The following is a 21006-nucleotide window of genomic DNA, read 5'->3' as shown; positions in this document are numbered from 1 at the left end:
TTGTCCGATTTACCTCAAACTCTCATCGACGTGTTCTGCTAATTTTGCTGCTTTTGCTCAATCCACATGTATATTTTGGTTTTGGTTGACGACGTTTTTAAACGTTTACAGGACGGCTTCCGTTGTTTTATCTTTCCACTGATAAATGACCAGTTATTCAAAATGGTCTATTCATCACTCTAAGGAGGCAATCGTTTTATTTTCTTTCAGGACATCGTCCCGACGAGCGAGGATCTTGAGTCATGGTTTATACGAATCATCCCTCAGGTGGGACCAACAGTTACTGTTGAAGCACCACGACCTGAATCCCACTCCATCGGTGCTCAAATCGGCTCTCCCCCTGAAGAAACAAAATCCATCGAAACACAGACCACAGTAGCGATCACGGACGTTACAGACGCCGAAACTCCGGCGCCAGCACCGGAGTTGGATGTTAAAAGCGCCGAAACACAGACGCCAACAACGGATTTGGATGTTACAAGCGCCGAAACACAGACGCCAACAGCGGATTTGGCGGGAACGGGAGTTCAAACGGAAGAGACAAGTGTGAGCTCGTCAGACACGCAGACGGATGAAGTGGAAGTCGAACACGTTGAGACGGTGCAGACGAACGGAGCTCCAGAGGAGGCGGGAGCTCCAGTCGCTGAGGAGGAAGAAGATTCGCAGAAAAAGAGACACACCCGTACTTCCGGTCTCGTACCCTCTCTCGTCAGGATGTACGAAGAGGAGACGGAACACCCGGAAAAGCCGAAGCCGCGGTGGCGGCGTGAGAGGCGACCGTCTCGTATTCCTCGTCTGAAACGATTCGCCAACAACAACCAGAATAGGAATGACTCACCGAGTGATTATTAAATGTTGACGAAGTTGACGACACAACGCCAGCTAGTGACCAAAAATGTACTGTGTCTTTTCGCATACCAGTTTGCAATATAATGCCTTGTGGCGCAATGCGGCAGATTTACAAGTTGTAACAAGAAAACGAGGGGAAAAAAGAAAAGAGAAAGACGAGCCGCCTGTGTTCATACTTGCCCGAAGAAAGGAATAGTTATTTAGTAACCTCAAGATCATTGGAGTGCTGAAATCGTACGTGATATAAAGTAAGCTCGTTCATGATTCTATATTCTAATACATATATGCTGTTATTATAATTGTGTTAGCTAGATATTTGTAATGAGTATCAGTCATAGCAGATGATTAAATACAGCTATCATATTATTTCTGGATTTTCCTACTTGCACGTGGTGTCCTGTCTACAAATTATAGATTGAACTTACGAACTATTCTGGAAAAATCCCGCGAATCTGTCACTCTGTTAAAAATTTTCCATGTAGCCACTGAAGAACACGCTGAGTTTCTTTACAGAAGACATATGAATGATATGTAATATGAATTTATGTATATTTTGCCTGTTATACATATGCTTACAGTCGCATATTAGTTTCTATTAATAATTCAGGGATGAGGAGCAATATATTTACGTTTACGACGGGGAAACACAAATTTATATTTGCTGGCCGTGTGTCTGCCACCACGATTTATTGGAGAAGTTTAGATATTCTTTTAAGTCTTGGTTTAATTTTATAGGCACATAGACGTTAAGAGAGAAATTGATAACTTTAAGATAACTACTTGTGACACTATGAGGACTTTTATTCATACTAAACGGTATAAGCAAAAAAGAAAAAAAATGTGGATAAACAGTGCTATTAACCCCAGCGTCGGAGCTCTGATAATTCTCTACAGTCTCAATGCATGGTACACCTGGCTCTTTTAAACAGCGGCATAAGTTATGTCACATGTGTGTGTTTTAAATCGCAGCTTACTTTTGAATTTGTAATTATATTTGTTGAACAATGTATCATAATATCATGTCCTCCTGCCTTAAGCCAAACATCCATTCTGATAACCATGACATTGAAGCATGAAATTTATCGTTTTACACTGATTTTGTTCCCCTTTATCACTCTTCGATTCTTTTGTCTTTCTGTATTTTTACAAGAAAGAATGGCCTCCTTTGGTTGTTTTTTTTTCTTTTTCCACACGTTATCATCAATAGTTAAGTCATTCGGAGTCATACCACGAGTCATTTCACACTGTGATGTGCTTTTTCCACTGAGAGTTCGCATAGTAATGTTTTGTTTCACACTATGACTTTATTGCAACTGATTGACAAAACACTGATCAATTCAGTGCTCATTTACGTCGACGTAGGGCAATTTGTCAATAAGTTGCAATGAAAATATCTCGACGGAAGAATTTCATGAATTTGAATAATCAAGCAGTACCCGCTGCATGCTATAAAGGATTAGAACCAACACTTGCTGTCGGACGGAGGTTCGGTAGTTCAGTGGAGATGACCCTGTCCGGTGATCAGGAGGTCGTAGGTTCGAATCTGCTCGAGTATGTACGCCCATGATATTTTATCATGGCTACTACTAAAAAAAAAAAAACACGATCAATTCAGTACTCATTTACGTCGATGTAGGGGAAAAAAAGAAAAAAGAAAGACGAGCCGCGTGTGCTCATACTTGTTCATAATTTGTCAATCAGTTGCAATGAAAACATCTCGACGGAAGAATTTCATGAATTTGGACTATGACTTGATTTTTCACAAACTATTCGTGAACTGATGATTTCCAATATGTTCACACTGTTAAAACGCTCGAATTTCACAGTGTGAAGAGATTTCATTCACAATGTGTTCACACTGTGTTTCACATTGTGTTCCACGCTGTGTGACACTGTTCTTCCCAGCAGAGACAGCTCTTCTGCTTTTATTATGTCTGCCTCCATACACCTCCCTTGTTACTTTCATGAGCCGACAAAGTAACATTGTTGGTAGGAGGTTTGCAGTCATTTAATGATTTATCCATATTCTTTAATATCTTTTCTCTCTTTTTTTTTTTTCAAATCAAGAGAGGATTGCGACTCGTAGTGACAAACACAGAAATAAGAATGAATGGAATTACAAATTATTTTAGAAATCCATTTTTACATAACTTATATTATGTGTTGCTGGCTGGTTGTTTTGTTTTTTTTTTTTTCGCGGAGTAATATGTTCAAATTGACCAGGAAATTGTATTCTCATAGGTGTCAAGTGGCTGTGAAATTTCATGTATGTTGATGCACTCTTGTTTTTATTTGTAATAATTATTGCAAATCAATCTTAAGCATTTTAATGTTACTGGGATATATACAAAACAGTATAAAGTCTAATAAAGTGTATTGCATTTGACCTGACCTTCCATTGTTATTGTTGATTTGTTTTTCCTTTGCATGAACGTTTTAAGGCAGTAACGTCTTGTTGAAATGCAGTGAGGAAATATTTTTTGGGAATCTTTTTCTGTGGATATGTTTTCGTCATTGCCCTGCACTTAAAAAAAAAAAAAAATCTCATTCAAATTCGTGTCTTATTCTTTTGTGGTTCTTCATGATTGTAACCACTGGGGGATGGGGGGGGGGGGAGAGACAGTTCTCCCCACCCGAAAGAAAGAGAATAAGTCCTGGGTGTAGATTAGACATTGGCAGTTTGTACATCGCAGTTGCGAAGTACAGAGAGAAAACGCATCTCAAGGATGTGATACTACGTCATCTTCTGTATCACAAGCTTGCCTTTTGTCAGCGAGGTCACGTGACATTGATTTTGCTCTTGCGACAATTGATCCCATAGGAATTCTGCACGCCAGGCAAAACATAAATCCTTCCCACAAACATAACCCTTACCCTAATCCTAATCCTCACATCAAACTAAATCTAAAACCCTATCACAACCGGTCCCTAAACCCTGAGTCCGTGGAGAAAATAACACCGGAGCAATGTATTGTCGCAGGAAAGAATGCCGTGTCACTGGCAGTACCCCAGTGGCAGCTTATCATCCGAACTTCCCTGATTGGACGTGACGAAATGGAAAAGGGGTTTCCCCCAAGTCTGCTCTGGAGCACCCTTTAAGAAAAATTGCTACTCCAGAGGGAGTATTTCTTTGCCGTCTCCAAAAGTGCGCTGGGATGCAAAATTCAAAGATAGCCGATGGATGAAAAAAATGCAAATATAATTATTTTTTTTTTTCGACTACATTGTCTGCATTCGTCTCCCCAGAGCCAATCAAGGTCACTACATCCAACTCCCTGTATATAATTTAATTTCTAAGTGATGTAAGTGTATCTCTGCCGACCCACTGCTGGGAAATGCAAGAATGTACCTGATACATTAACCCAGATAACTGTAATTCGATTTCCCGACTGCAAATGAAAACGGTTGAATATATAGATGATTAATCTGAGTCAGGCGGTTATTTTGATAGACAAAAGATGGGATATACAAAATTTGTTTCATTTTCAACCCAATCGTGCTTTTGGATATGACTGGGTATACCCTGCCATTCGTAAATAATAAAAGTATATCTTAAAGCAGCCAACTGCCCCCAATATATATATATATATATATATATATATATATATATACATACACACACACACACCCCCACACATATATCTTTCCATACATACATAGAGAGAGAGAGAGAAAGAGAGGGAGAGATAGATATACATTATTATAAGATATGTGGGATATGAGGAAAGATATAAATATATTAAGTAATTTGTAGTCCGCAATAGCATGGAGAACAGGAAAAAATTCCTTCTCTAAATCTTATCCTGCAGTTAGTGTAGGGGCTAACACCAACAGTTTATTTTCAATTCACAAATTTTGATGGTGTACAAGCGAGATAAGATTCAGAATTATTATTATTATTATCATTATTATTATTATTATCATTATTATCATTATTATTATTATTATTATCAACATCATCATTTCATTTCGTATTTACTCGGGGTGGTAACTTCATTGTTACCACTGCTTTTAAGTGGGTCATGCAGTTACTATCATAAGCCAACATTGCCAGATACACATTCATACACCTGAAAAATCGTTGGTAGAAACGTTTTGTCCAAGAACTTAAGAACTTGATAGGATTAGCACTGTATATACACCACACTATACCACAGACCCCCCCCCCCCCTTATGGAAAGAACACAGTTTTACCACACTAAGTAACACAGTGTGCAACACAGTGTGGCACACAGTGTCGAACACAGCGTGGAACACAATGTGTAACACAGTGTCGAACACATGTGTTTAATATGTGTTTAATATGTGATTTTGGGACGTGTGGTAACACTGTGTATTTGCCATAGTGTGAAACACAGCGTCACCACACTGTGCAACATAGCGTTACCACATGGTCCAAAACACATATCAAATACACTGTGAATCAAACTACAGTCTCACACACTGTGACCACAGGGTTATAACCACATAGTCCACCACACTATGGTATTGGCCACATAGTCTACCATACAGTGGTAGTCATCACATAGTCCACCACACTATGGTATTCTCCACATAGTCATAAGGTGTATCGATATATATATATATATATATATATATATATATATATATAGATATATATATAGGTCATTTGTAATGCATGAAGGCACTGTTACTGACTAGATAACTCTTATTTAGATATGAAATTACCTGGCCGGTCCACTAATTACTTTGCTTCAGTTTCGATATTTTGACGAACGCTTTCAAATATATAGCTTTTACAATGTGAACATGTCTAACCCATTCCCATTATTCCTCCGACTCCGCGTGGCCGCAGACTTCACGTCCACATTATGATGGTGTGTTTGAACAATAATATCTGTAAACGTATGTAGTTGGCATTCCATAAACCCGTCAAGAGCGGTGGGTGAGGTACGGAAATCTGCTGAGCGCTTGTGTGCATAACAATATGTCTCCTTTGATGTGTCTGTGTGCCTGTGTCTGTGTGTTCATGAATGTGTGCCCATAATAGAGCGATCTGAAGGATTCTTTTCAGTTAACAGTGCATTCACAATGATAATAATATGACATATTCATATAGCGCTAAATACAACATGTTTCGAAGCGCTTTACAATTATCAAAACAACCAAACGAACAAACGGTTATGACGAAATTAATTTTACAACTGTGTAGGAATTCAGGAACCAGCGTTACCAGCTTATTCTCTCTCCTTTTTTTTTTTTTATTGTTTAATCGTTCAATTATAACGAAAGGAAAACGCCGGTCCCAAAGACTTCGTCGTCTTTACTTTGATGTATGTATGGATGGCTTTGTAAGTCCATGAACAGAGCTTAACTGCTTGCAGCTTTCGTATTGAGCGGTATTTTTGCTGTTGTTACTAATATTAGTGTTCCTGTTCTTTTCTTAATACATTTCTCTCCAATTCTCTCTCTCTCTCTCTCTCTTCACCGCAATCCCTCGCTAATATGATTTTTTTTTGGTTACTTGTTTGAACTTTGCAGAAAAACGCCGCGCTACTGTGGCTAATATTTGTACGAAAAGTTGAATATCGAGTACACATATTGATGGAGAACTAATTTCAAATTATAGCGTCTTGCTTTCTTTACCTTTTCATAAACTTTGTGGACCGTGTTTGGATAGAGTGTTAACAGCGTTGCAATTTGTCATGTTTTGCAGAGGGGGTTGAGTCACGTGCTATCCAGCTCATAATGGCAGATATTTCCTTGCTGCAACGTGCTTGCATTGCTTCTACAACTTTCGGTCACCGGCGGAAGTACCACACGAGTATACAGCGATCTCTTGTAAAATTCTGTCGGAATTGACAATGATTGAGCAGTGCAATTGATTGACTCTGTGCTTGGAGGTGGAGATATATTTTGAAAAAAACAAACAAACACAGACTCTGCTGACTGTTTTCACATGGTGACATCACAATCATGTAATATCTGGCCGTGGTAATTCATCTGAATAAACCTAGCTAGAGATCGATTCATTTGGTCTTCCTGTATACATTCTCATAATAAAAAATGGATGTGTCGTTTGCGAGGCCAGCTGTTCGTGATCGATTTCTGACAAGAATTGACTTTCTAATTTTTCATGGTTATTGATGTTTTTCTGTTTATCGTTTTGTCGCAAAGCAATTGGTATTTATATATTGTCATTTCACACTTGCAATAAATTTTCGTGCAGTTGGAGCAGGAATATCAAAAACTCGTTCGGTGATTACTGCCTATAATTGGCTGGACGGTAGACAGCGAAGATATTTCAGCGACACTGATCAATGAGCGCCATTTCCAGGGTCGTTCGCCAGTCACATGTTACTATGGCAACCGACATTTAAAGTGTGTTTGACAAATGTACGGTGAAGTGCGCGCGCTTGATTGAAAATGGACTCGCCTTATCGAATTTCTAGGATGCGAGAAACGAGATCGGAATACCGGGCAAAATCTGTCCACTCCGGGGTTCATCTTGCATCACTTTGAGACATGACCCGACCACTCGCTTCAGTGTTAACCTTCTTTCACTGTTTTCTCCCCTTTCCACTCGGCCAGCTAAAGCGAAGTCCTCACCAGTGGGCAAACAGAACTTGCGTCAAGTATCTGCATTTGGAGAGAGAAGATACATTTATTCAAACCAGCAGATTCGGACAAAATTTTGTCTGCAAACATTTCTGTTCCTCATTTGTAAAATAGATTATGATCCTATTTTGTGCAGGTTCACACGCCCAGTGCAAAAACATATGTATCTGTCTAAAATTTTCCCAAGTCACAGAGCTGATGTCTGGGTTATAAGGAAGGGACATTTCTCTCTCCACGGCGTTCTTTTCGAAGATGTGAAATGTGTTTTTTGTTCATTCAGACTCAACAACTGTGACGTCCAAACTTGAGGAAATGCCGGGAATTATTTACCGTCCAGAGGATGAAAAGATGCACAAAAAGGTCTTGCCGCGAATTCCCTCAAGAGTCCAGTAAGGATGATTTTTTTTTTTGAATGCGCCATTTTAAAATGTTTCTTATATTGCACAAAGTTCAGCTTGTGATGTGAATGTCTTACCTTCGGTGGCATAAAGCAACTTCCCCGGTGACATCAAATCAGTGGCATCTAGTGAGTTATCGTTTTGAAGGCAAAGTGGACACTGTGATTCAGAAAATGTGCTCGAAGAAAGTGACAGATGCGACAGAAATCAAGATTTTCAACTCACTCTAAAGGAGCGATGCCGACTTCAAGAAATGTCTGCACTACCTTTGAGAGGGACCACCGGTGAGGATGGCTTGCTCCGTCTGACATGTTTTTTTCGATATATACATTTATACCCTTTTTAAAGTTATTCCGACAGTTTTCCCACAAAATCTTGAAAGACTGAGGTAACCACAGTATCAGTATCACATCCTTTGTGAGGCGACAACTTGTCCTCCTTTATAAACTTGTGGAATCTGCCTGATGCACAATGTCACCGTTTGTGAAAATCTATAGGAATGCATGAGTGTGTTTGTCTGAATGCAGGACAGCTGTTAGGATTCTTGAAGTCTGTTACAACGACTTGGTCTTCACTGCCGGATATAGCATGAATAACAATAGGCCTACGAGTCGGTAGCCCGGACAAGCCCCCAGTAATTTCTATGGGCATTTGAATTGAAATCACAGAATTTTCCCCTCGAATGAAGCAAAAGCAGAAGCAGGAGCAAGCAAGCATACAAACGCACATCATGATTCCTGCAGAGACCGACAATACCACTGCTCGGACGACTGGCGTCGACTTTTTCGTCATCCATTCAACGGGGAAAATCGTCTTTGGCTTGTGTCTGCTCATCGTGAGCGTCGTGGCGACGTCGTTCACCCTCGCAGTCCTCAGGCGTTCAAAGAAAAAGGGTGATGATGACAACTCCATTATGCTGTTCCAAGTCAGTTCGATCTACAACATGATTGCAACATTCTTCATGGCGGGACTTGCCATAAGCTATGACCGGGAGGGCGCTCTAGATTATTCCCCGTATGTGTGTCAGACGTTTAAGGCGTTCATGTTCATGTTCAATTTTCAGACCAACGTGTCCATGGCTGCTATTGCAGTTAACCGCTACCTCGTCATTCGGTGGCCGCTTCAATACCGCCTCCTCCTCGGGCGGAGGCGAATGAAGGGAGTCGTACTAACAATATTCGCGATCTCCTCTTTGTACATGATGTACCTACCTGTACCAGGATTTCCGTTTTATCAGGGTCTGACGGCAAACTGTCTATCCCCAGATTATCCACTTAGAAGTCAGGTAATCATCAGCACGTGCATGACGGTGCTCTGGTTCTCCAATCAGCCGGTCGTTGTGTGTGTCAACGCATTGCTAGTTAAGTGCGCGCTCAGAGCGCGCCATACGCGTCGCGTCGCTTTCGTGAAAGTTGTCCAACCGCATCCACAGTCGGCGGGTACGACTCGCGCTCCGGAGAACGCGGTCAAACCAAGAGGCATCATCCTCGTGATTTCGATAAGTGTGATCTACTTCGTGTCCAGCATTCCCTCGACTGCTCTCTTGGCTCTTCTCTCCCTACAGGTGGCGCCCTTTTCCCTGATGGCCTACTTAGGAATATTCACCATCTGGATCGGGATCAGCATATGGAATCTAATCGCTTTTATGTTATTCGACACCAAATTTAGACACGTAGTTTGGACCATGTGTAAAAGCAACGTCACAGAAGCCATTGAGTTAGACTAACCTCTTTTCTTTTGGTTACATGACTTTATGGAAAACGCTATCGAAAATTAAATTGTCAGTGCTCATTAATCGTCACAAATTATCGCCCAACCTAACTTCATTTCCCAGAATAGGAAATGACGGTTTTCTCGTAATATTCATCACGGTATTTTCTTGTTTTGATATTCAGGGTTTGGACCACTGTATGTCGATTGTCAATGTGACATAAAAAAAAAACAACCCAAAACCAAAAAAAAAAAAAAACAAACATTTCTTTAACAATACTGATAATGCCGTGATATTCATGGTTGAATGAGCTCTGTAAACGTTCCATTGTTTTAGCCCATTATCGACATTGTGTCGGGTTTTCTTATGTTCTGCGTCTCTTCATATACCGTGGATGTTGCAGAAAATATGGGTAGCACCATACAATATACATTCTTCTTCTTTTTATTTTTCGCTGATACCTCCAACGGCTAACCTGCCCTAGTTGTCTCACGTTGTCATGATAGCGTATATCTTGCCCGAAACTCACTGTCAAAGCACCTGTGGATGAGTAGCCGAAAATCGACGCCAAGATACCTGTAATAATGTTTATGATATTTGACCAATCTTCCACCCTCTATAAATGCTATGTCAGTTGATATAATTGCAGCTCGAATAGCTCGTACTAACAAGTAAGTCAAAGCATGTCAAATTCAATCGAAGGAGAAAAATGACATGTAAGCTCATTTCACAGCGTCTGCAATACCTGACGGGTCTTTCCCTTGATGTTAAGTATTTCAGTACATAATCAATATTATTACCACTGTTCATGCAGATGTTTATGTATTTGCTACATGAGGAGTTTATTCCCTCCCACAAAGTTGCAGTTATTTGACAGACCTACATGCTTTAAGGCACACCAATGATGTTTTAGCAAAATTTATGAAATCGTATGGCAGCAGCCGGAAACGACCAATACACATGACTGTGAGAATATACGTTATCGCCGAAGTTACTGCCAGAATTACTTTTTTTTTCCCCCGTTTGATAGCAAGTGTCTTTATGAAACAAGCCCAAAGTACCATGACGGAAGAGAAAGTTATCTCAACATTCAGATTGATGATTTGGGAAAAGGCAATCTATAGCTAATGCTACAGACACGTGGTGTCGTATATAGTCTTGTTTATGACTATTACAATTATCAATGTATTCTTTATTCACTTATTCCTTTTTGGATGGGGAGGGTAAGGGTTGTGAAACCGGGAATTTTCAAAAAGACCAAGCAGGCTGGTGTCACATTTTAAACAGTTGTCAAACAGTTAATGAATAAAGTAAAAACACGAAGATATCGGGCCAATGGTTGTGGAATGTATTCATTTATTAATCATGAAATAAAGTGCTATAAGATAGGCAGTACATGACAAAGTGTAAACTATTTGGCAAGTCATTTTCTTTCTAGTCTTCGTAAAGAAAGTCCACCCACTTGGTGGAAATAACACAAAGGCATGAACAAACAAACACACTCCATGATGGCAAAAACAACATAACGCAAGTATTAAAGGGGATGGCTAGTAATCGATCAGTGGGTTTCAGTGGGAATGCTGAGGGATGATTGTTCCAATCCTTGTGGGATTCATTTCAGAGTACATTATATATCTACTATTGTGTAAAAATTATTTGCTTCAGGACGGTCTCATATTCAAGTAAAGTACAGATTAATGCCCCGTCACTGACCAGGCACGCTAACCTGGAAACTAAACTGCACATTACTTGAATATGAGACTATTCTGAAGCAAATAATTTTCACACAACAATAGATATATAATGTACTCTTAAATGAATCCCACAAGGATTGGAACAATCATCCTCCAGCATTCCCACTGATTCCCACTGATCAGTTACTAGCCATCCCCTTTAACTGAGTGCTACAATTAGAATCTTCCAACATCTCTATAATGTCACATCAAAGCCTTGTATTACATTACAATAATTGTCATATTCTTCAAGGTGTTTCGTCTCTTTTTTTAATCATTAATTTAAAGGTTGTGCAATTTCCTTGCTGTTACAACGAAGCTTCACTTTAGTTACATAACGAGAAAAGGCATTATTCATTATATATTCCTTTATTTTTGTAAAGAGCAAACCGGATTGAATCTGCGATATCTCGCCTTCTTGAAGCACACAGCGTCTAGTCTTCATCTGCGATTTATCAGAAATTATCGGATTGGTGACGAAATCCCTGTCATTTAGTGTGTAGAAGCAATAGTTTCGTACTCAGCGTTTATTCAAACTGACCAATTTGTTTACATGTGTCAGGTTACAAAAAAACAACAACTATTTCATCCGACGCACTCAAACATTTGCATCATTTGCATTTTTGCTTCTTCTTTCTTTTTCGTGATAATTTCTAGAGAAACAGAACTCATATGTGTTAATCTGACCAATGGAATATATGAAATTGTAACAAAATGTGTAATTGAATACGAAGCAAGTAAAAAAAAAAAACCCACAAACAACAGGATGGCAGAGTGGAAAAAAATCTTCACTGTGTAATCAGGTCTGGTTTTCAAGTCCTACAAATTGTCACTGGAGTAGCGTGCTTCAATGACAATCATCAGTTGTTGACTATGAGACCATGTCGTTATGCTTCGAGTAGACAGCATGAATAGCCAATAATTTGTAACACTAAAGAGTCTTGTTTTAACACACAAACGAAAAGATAGATATAAGACATATTTTGTGCGATTTTTTTTTTGTGTGTGTACTTGTACATATATCCATGCTCATGCACCATCAATAAACACAAATATTATATATACTATAGAGCTCATTGCAATAATACTATTTAAAAAGACAGAAGTTAACAACAATGTTGTTATTGTGCGTGTACTCTGGCCTCCGGAATTATTGCATGAAAAAGAAAGAAAACATATTTCTTTGCTAAATTCAGAAGGAGATCTTTTCAGCTTCTTTATACAAAAGCTTTAACACCAAAACAGAACAAATTCCAGCAGAGCCATGAAAGGGCTAATCGGGTCCCGTTTACGATGGCTTACTGACAGTTATATTTGACTATGACCACACGTACATTTCGATTAAACCTTTATAAAAGATCCTTTCAAAAATATCAATTTTCACCAATTGAGTATGATACCGTTGTAACAACATTTGATAACGGCTTTTCCATATCAACTTGAAAGTCAGAATTTTAATCAAAAGGATTGCTGCAACGTCACAATGAGCGACAGTTATCAGTAAAAACATATACCGTTTAGCCGCAGAATGCAAATAGACCGTTTCGGTACTGTATTCAAATTATATGCATTCTTTGTTCACAAAAGTTGCCCCTAGCAACCCCAATGCCTATCGGAGGCTTGCCTTATACCTCGCAACAACTACGTGAATTCTTGCCTCAAAAACCTACTTGGAGGGAGCTGTTGAATGAAATGATTTGTTTCTAGGCTGTCGGAATAGAAACATCCAGGAATTGCAATCCATCACAGAAACGGTCTATTCCAAAGCGTTTTCTCAATAATTATGACGATTATGCGTTATCTGCGCATGTTGCCAAATGAAATATAGGTCAGAATGAGAAATTTTGTGGGGTCAACGTTATAAGGATGAAGATAATTATTTGGGTTTGTCTTTCAAACAAATTTATACTTTGGTCAAACAAGGACATGACATTGTATATCCAATCATTGATATTGAAAATATACGATACAGACACATAATAGTGTAAAACCTCTGTGTTCTGCATTGCATCATTGAAGATAAGGAAATAATTCATCATTTTTGCGGAAAAGTAAGTGACTTCTCCAGATTTTTGAAACGTGGATCCAGAGAGGCTCTTCTTGTCATTTCGGCCCTAGCTCGATCCATCAGTTTTTGACGAACTACTGCCCCGTCGCAGCCGGCCTCCACTTCTCGCTTCGTCGTCTTAATCATCAACTGCGTCGGTAGCGTTCTCACAATGCGACGGATAACCTTTAGTTCGACTTCGTCTTGGTCGCGATTGTCATTTTCGACGAAGCCAAGGGTTTCTCTCTTTGGTTTAGCTTGCTCATTCGAGTCGGCTTCGCTAGCCACTTTCTCCCACGAGTTCTTTGGTTCCTTTCCGCCACTGTGCGAGCTGCCAGCAACCGACGGTCTGGCGGAGAAATTGCGGTTGATCTTGGGCATGGCAGAACTGGCCGATTTGCAGGCTTTGTCAGGGGTGTGCTGCTTAGACCTCTCGACGTGGTGAATGGACGAGTGTCGCCTCCAACCCTGCTGCGATTTGCGAGGAGTAGCATCTCCTCGCGTGGGCAACGATCTCGACACGTGATCGGTCCCCGGGCGTTCGACATGCATGGCGTGGTCGCTGTTTTGGCGGACGAGCGGCTTTCGCTCTGCCTGGGGGGAGTTCGGGAGGCTGATGCTTCCTGGACGAGGTACCTCAACGTTCGCTGGAGCGGTTTGGGGTGTTAAGGCGGGCGTGGACGACGAACCTGTTAAGGCTCCAGAGAGAGTCGGTGGAAGAGTTGAGGTTGTATCTGGTGCTGGTTGCGACTGCAGCTGTGGCTGAGATTGTCGCGCGTTTGGGAGGGGAGGAAACGAATCATTTTTCTTAAACGATGCGGCAAAGAGACCGAGGGCTTTAACTTTCAAAACAGGAAATTTCACCCTTGGTTTTGAGGCCTCTGGCGATCCTTCAGTTGTATTCTTTACTAAAATCGGCGGAGCTGGAGCACTTTCCTCCGATTCGTTTTGTTTTTCGTCAACCGTTTCCAATTTTTCATCGGCCTCCTTCATGGGTTCTAACTTTTCGTCATCCACTTTCTTTTCTTCCTCATTCTTTGACTTCCAAGCGCTCGTCATTAACAGAGGCATGTTTAGCTTCTGACGTCGGCCGAACGTCCCCTGAAAAGAGTCTCGTTTTTCGGGCGCTTTCGTCTCGTTCTCGTTCTCGTCCTTCACGCTGACCACTTCCAGCTTCGATTCGGCCTCATTTTCCTTGCCGGCCTGCGCCTCGGAGACAGCCGTGAGTTCGTCTACCGGCGCCTCCTCCACTGGCTCCTCTGCAGGTTCCTGGTGGTGACGATTTCCTTTATGACCCCTTCCCTCTCCCGGACTCTTCTTCTTCGTATCGAAGCTGAAGACGTATTCTCCCTTTATCCAGCTCGTGTCCCCGTCCGGTGGAGGCGGCGGGATGTACTCGAGGTACTTTGGTCGCTGCGAAGCCTTCACGAACCGCAGCTCGTTGTCCTGATCGAACACCTGCTTGATGAAGAAACTGCGCTGGTTCCATGTCATCGCTGACTCCCTCTTCTTCTTCTCGCGGTCGATCTTCCGCAGCGTCGCCGCCAGTCGCCGCTCCTCGCCGGGGTTACCCATGCCGAGGACTCCGCCAGTCTGCCTGTCTGCCATCCCGACCCGCAGACTGCGGCCAACCTTCTGCGACATGACTGGTCAACGTCCCTCACAGGAGCTGTCCGTTCGTCATTCGTGAAATTTTCGCTGTATCTAAAAGAAAGAACAAGGGGAAACGCATAAAAGTTATTGTGCATTAGAGTATTCGGAAATCACTTTATGTTTTCCTACCGTAGATTCATCGTTATTTTTCCTTTTACTAATGGTCACTTCAAGGAGATTGAGAAAAAAATAAGCATGTGATTTATTCCACGAAGCAAGTTCTTTGTTGGAAAAATTAGAAACCATATGTCATTTGTTTTAATTCTAGTTTATGAAAGAAAATCACAGATCTTCCTTCATTCACTTTTCAAGAGAGACCGACAATATACAGAATGTCTACGCCTCGTGTTTAGGGATCTTTAGTCTCAGTTACATATGAAATAGAATCTTACACAAGGTACATGCACCCACGACGCACATGTGATTCTCAAAACGTATGCAGTGCAATTGCAACGTACCGCACAATTTTCCATCAGAAATACATTTGCCTCAACGTAAATGAATTTCAGTATCAAACTTTCTTGTCTCGAGTGTCGCGTATGATCTGTTTCAGATCTCAAGATCACATTAAGAAAACCCCCCTTTCTCCATTCTTTCTCCTCCGTTTACCTCACTCTTACATCACCATAAACCATTGACATCTTATTCGCTGTGGGATGATTTCTTCTACACCGAATATATTCCACCTGCCTCTACCTTGGGCAAAAATATGGTTCCACGTTCTATTCCTTTTCAAAAGGTTGTGCCTGTCACACTTTCTCCTTCATTCAACTGGCCTTTTCTTCACTTTAACCTTGCGGACAGTGTAAAATTCGTAACATTTATATACCCTCTGCTATCTGTTGTGCCAGTTCCGCGCACACATACTGCTCTCAAACATTTGTTGGCCTTTCCCCCTGGCAATGTCCCCCTACGTATCTTGGGCACATTTATATCAAATCCTTGCAACTGCCCCTCGTGGAGTATACAGACAATTAAACCGGGTCTACCGAGAACAAGTGGCACGGTTGTTATAACAACAAACATTTAGAAAGATCTTTCTTTCGTTAGCTTCACCCTGAACACTGCAGAACCAATCGAGCTTTCCACCTGTTTGCTATAGTCTGTCTGGCTAAGTTATAGAATCTATTATTAGTGACAGCGGGAATAATGTCTCTTATTTATCGATCATCCAGCAAGACATTCACATAATCCGATAGGCTAGAGCGATCGCCGACAATTGGCCTCCAATTTGAGATTCTCATTGCAGGTACTACTGTGCTGTGGCCCTGTTCATTTGAAGACAGTTTCAGCCAGAAGGTTAATAAAAATCGAACTGTGTCAATCTAGATGACTTGCTTGTAAGAGCAAGGCGCTGACTAAAGAACTGGTGTTGGTCTCAGCCACCACGCCGAGATAGTGACGTTAGTTGTGACCAGTGCAATTGACTGAAATTAATCACGCTAATTTTCTCTTTAGTTGAATTTTATTAATTGATTAACATGAGAAAAATCTATAGTAGAATAAAGATGAAGTAGACCAGAGTGCGACCAAACAATAAGGATGGCAAAGCGTAGTCTTATCATTATTTAATGTGCTCAACGTTTGTACAGATAGCTAGCACTCAACGTAGTATGTGTGCTGCCCAAACTTTTACTTCTTCTTTTCTTTATTAACTTCTTTTTCTTCTTACTTTCCCATTTTCTACCTTGTCATCTCCTCTATCTTTGTTACCGCATGTCCATTTTAAACTTTGAAATCATTTTTTTTCTTTTTGTTCGTTGGCAATGTCGATGATATTTCTTCAAGCTTTTTCTCATATAAAATCAAATCGAATCGAATTAAACTAAACAATATTCCAATTGATTATTTTGCTACAAAAAAGACCAAAACAAGCATGAAGACGCCAATCCGTTCCATTAGGCACGCCCATTTGACACCATATTAATCACTACTTTCTTATTGTTGTATAATGATTCATAGTCATCCTCATGAATGATTGCATTCCTTGGATAAAAACCAAGGTGTAAGCACGAGTATAAGAAATTTACAAAAATTATTACAAGACTGATCAAAGGGTAAACTTAATGACTGTGTTGTTTATGTGTGTGTGTGTGTGTGTGTGTGTGTGCACGCGCGCTAAAGACGTCGATATTTGTAGGATTCCGTTGACCCACTCTATGTGGCGAAGTCAATACTCTATACCGCACAGGTCAAAGATTGACAAGAAAAACCAACCAACCAAACAGCAACGTTTCTCGGAAACAAATCTAACTCATGGGAAAAACCAAATTGCAATGTAATGAGCTCACACATATGACTGACGTACAGATATTGCAATATCTTCATCCTGCTGTTAAATTTCCATGAATGATTCTGGTGATTTCCTCCTTCATTCGATGAACAGTTTATGCAGCGAAACCACTGGGAAAAGTCAATAGTGGAGCGATCCTCTATCGAAGGAACACAATATCACCGCCCAGTTAGTCATTTACCGCAACTACATAGGAATTCTACAGAAGCACTACACACGTTAACAGGCAACCAACGTCACGTATCAATAGCACAGGAATTTTTCATATCCTGTTCTCTAATATCGATTAGGACTTTGCTAGCCACTTTTTTTTTCTAGTCTGACATCCGCGCCATCAATATTAGGACACCATGTAGGCAGTGGTAACCTGAACACAAAACGTATAAGAACCGTTCCTGAATTAGTGAAGAAATTTCACAAACCGAAGAAAAGAAAATAAATTTGTGATCCGCGAACCGATTAAGGCTAGATGTAATTGGAAAGAATTCTTTCTCACATGCATATGGAAGATCACTTTGAAAAAAGTTTAATTTCATGTCGAACATGATGCTTGAATACACTCACAATCAAGTACGTGACATACGTGCAAACTCAAAAATACACACACACGCAATTGGTTATTATCGGCAGTTCGGGCATTGAAATATTGCACTCATTTCTTACAGCATGATGTACACTATGCCATTAGCAAGATCCCGCAACCAGTATTGGATTTATAATGGTTTCAATTTCTTGTTTGTCTTTTTTTTGGTCTTATAGAGATGCACCCGCACAAATGTCGGGGACTAGGATGCTATTTTGTCGATTACATCAACAAATCGCGATGATGATGCTTCAGTTTTCGGGAAATCTTGAACCAAAAAGCAGATGCCTTGTACATTTGGGTATAAAATGTTGCTACAGAAATGCCGTACTTATGTTCACCTCTTCTTGAACTCAATATGGCTAATATGCCTGTAGCCATTTCAGAAGGTATTCACCTTCTTATTTTGTGGAGATGCCTTTTATCATGTCATATCCATTGTACCATTTGATATTGCCCCATCACTTTATGAAACGACCTAACATGTCCGACTTTTGAATATTTCACGTTTGACACGATTGTGTCTTTTGTCGATATTTGTTGAATATTTGTCGGAGAGAGCATCTAATCGCTCATCATTCTTTCTCACCTATCGTTTTGTTGTTTGTCTGACAGCACTAAAAAAAACCACACACACACACACAACACACACACACACACACACTCACTCACACACATACAGCCAGAGCGCCCGTTTCTCGTTGTATACAAACAGGCAGCCATTACTGCATCAATGGTATCAAGTCATGCGAACTTTGCCCACTACTCTTTACCCGATTTCTTTTACATCGCCATCTACACATGTATACATGAGTAAAACTTTTGTATTCTCTTTAAAGACAATCAATTGCACCTTCACGAATACATTATCACTACAAGCCCCCCTTAACGTTTGGATCCTGTTCATTATTGACATATGTTTCCCCGTGTCGTTAATACTTAGATATGCCCGTTTGAATATTTCTTCAAAGCTGGCTTTAATCCTATTGATATTCGGGGACCTAGCACCAACCATTGAGACCAGACCGCTATCCATCGGGTACCTTTGTTCCACCGGGTCGATTGCCCATTGATCGGTTTGGAGAGTACGCGGGTTCTCACAAAGGGATTTATATCTCTATTTTGCCAGTATTTGTGGGTATTCCTCATGTATCAAAGACGAGTGGTGAATTTCGTAGTTAGGAGTATTGCAACAAGTGGATTTATTATTCAAGGCCTTCTTTTCCAGCAGACCTGTGGCGTAGGGACGTTGATAGTTTCTTATAAATGACAATGGTCAATAATGCGTATTTAACAGGCAATCAACCACAATGAGGATACTACCTTCTCCTTCTCACACAATCTCTCCTATTTTCATTAATGTCTCTCCTATCTCTTTTCCTACTCCTAATCCTTCTTCTCTTCTTCGATCTTTCTAAATCTTCCATCATATCTTACATGCAACAAAGATGTGATATGTCAAGAGAAAATATGCAATACCAGCGAGCAATTGAAATGCATAGCGAATATATATATATATATATATATATATACACACACACACACACACACATATATATATATATATATATATATATATATAATATATATATAGAGAGAGAGAGAGAGAGAGAGAGAGAGAGAGAGAGAGAGAAAGAGAGAGAGAGAGAGAGAGAATATCTTTCTTCAAGTATGTTGGCAATCTTAATGTGTAATGTACATACAATTTCAATGGTAGTATAATTGTAGATGTCTATTTCATTGTCATTTCTATTTTGTGTTTGGAAAGGTGAAACCCTCGAGTAGAAAGACTTCGAAATGTGACAGGAGATACTGGAGGCTTATATACTTTTTATCTCCACTCACATGGAATTCTAATGACCTTAAATTTGAAATTGAATGAACGCCTTAAATCTAGACTTTGAATTTTCCTTGGTGATATTTGATTTCAGAACTGCAAGTTCACAATCTTTTTCTACCGCCTTCTAATTATCCCACCCCGCTCGCCCTTTTTCAACATCCAATCCTTTGCATCTGGAAAAAAAAAATACCATCAAACGAAACGAAACCTTGAAAATACCAACAAAAACTCGCGTCCTGTTTAGGGTATAAAGGACACTCATGCACTTCACGTATTATGCCTTTGACATTGCTTGAACTTTGAATGAACCTAGGTGAGTGTATTTAAAAGCAACGGGCCTCTCCTTGACCGCAATCTCTTATGTTAGGGGCAATGGGTCAAGATTTTTACACAATCAATAAAGGTCAATGGTTGACATTCTTTGATGACGTCATGTACGTAGTCCCTACTCGCTACAGCCAACAGCAGTGTTTTTAGCTGGTCGGACCAAGGAGCTCTTTGGTCGGACACAATGTCGGATGGATTCTTAACTTGGAAGATATGGCGACCGCGCTTTCTCTGCTTGTGCCCCTATCTCTGGAACAACCTCCCTACTCATATTCAGTCCTCCACCTCCATTGACATTTTCCCCAAAACCAAAAAATAATTTATTTCAGAGACAAAAGTGATGATTATGCAATTGTGGTTATTTGTATTCGCCGTTGATTTATATGTTTTGTTCTCTTTTGTTAATTGTAAAGCACTTCGAAGCGTTTTTGTCTTAATAAGCCCTAAATAAATTGTCCATACTTTTGTTATCATTATATAGCCCATTGTAGAAACAACTTAAGTATGACATGGGGACTCAAACTTCATATGTTATTATTAAATGCATATGGCATCAGTATCTGATGTCTACTATAGGATAACTTGCCCATATTGGTTAAGAACCTACACAACTGTTGTTTTTTTAAAGAATGCAAATACATGTTCGTTTATTAAAGGTTTCGATCAGATGCAGAGTGCTTCATGAATACACATCAGAGAAAACATTCGAATACGGACATGGTTGTTGTTATTTGAATTCATTTGGCTCTCATCATTGCCCTAAAAATATTTTCTCCATCTTATAGATAGCGATGGTCTGTTCAAAGAAAAACTAAGCGTTTGTGAGATTCGTCAAGTGGTTTGACCTACACAGATCCTTACTAGTATGTAGTAGGATGATCTATTGTCACTGTTGTAGTGTTTTGACTTAAGATTAAAGAAGAAAGATTCTGCTGCGCTGAATATAAAGATCTCATAAATTATCTATACATGGATTTGCAAATTTCCCCCTGA

General features: G+C 40.1%; 2 protein-coding genes across 2 annotated transcripts in view; one reads left to right on the top strand and one right to left on the bottom strand.

The window, feature by feature from the left end:
- The window catches only part of LOC140229539 (short transient receptor potential channel 4-like), a 46619-nt gene extending 45767 nt beyond the window's left edge, over positions 1-852 (top strand). The window contains exon 16 of the mRNA XM_072309787.1: positions 211-852. Within this exon, the coding sequence (XP_072165888.1) occupies positions 211-852 (642 nt within the window). The remainder of the gene's footprint in view (positions 1-210) is intronic.
- Positions 853-13305: 12453 nt separating this feature from the next.
- On the bottom strand, positions 13306-14961 carry LOC140229538 (uncharacterized). The gene has a single exon (XM_072309786.1). The coding sequence runs from the start codon at positions 14959-14961 to the stop codon at positions 13306-13308; it is 1656 nt and encodes a 551-aa protein (XP_072165887.1).
- Positions 14962-21006: the final 6045 nt, after the last annotated feature.

The sequence above is a fragment of the Diadema setosum genome, chromosome 6, assembly GCF_964275005.1.
Source record: "Diadema setosum chromosome 6, eeDiaSeto1, whole genome shotgun sequence".
Taxonomy (NCBI): Eukaryota; Metazoa; Echinodermata; class Echinoidea; order Diadematoida; family Diadematidae; genus Diadema; species Diadema setosum.
Note: the sequence above shows the minus strand (reverse complement) of the source record. Positions and strands in the feature narration are given on the sequence as shown.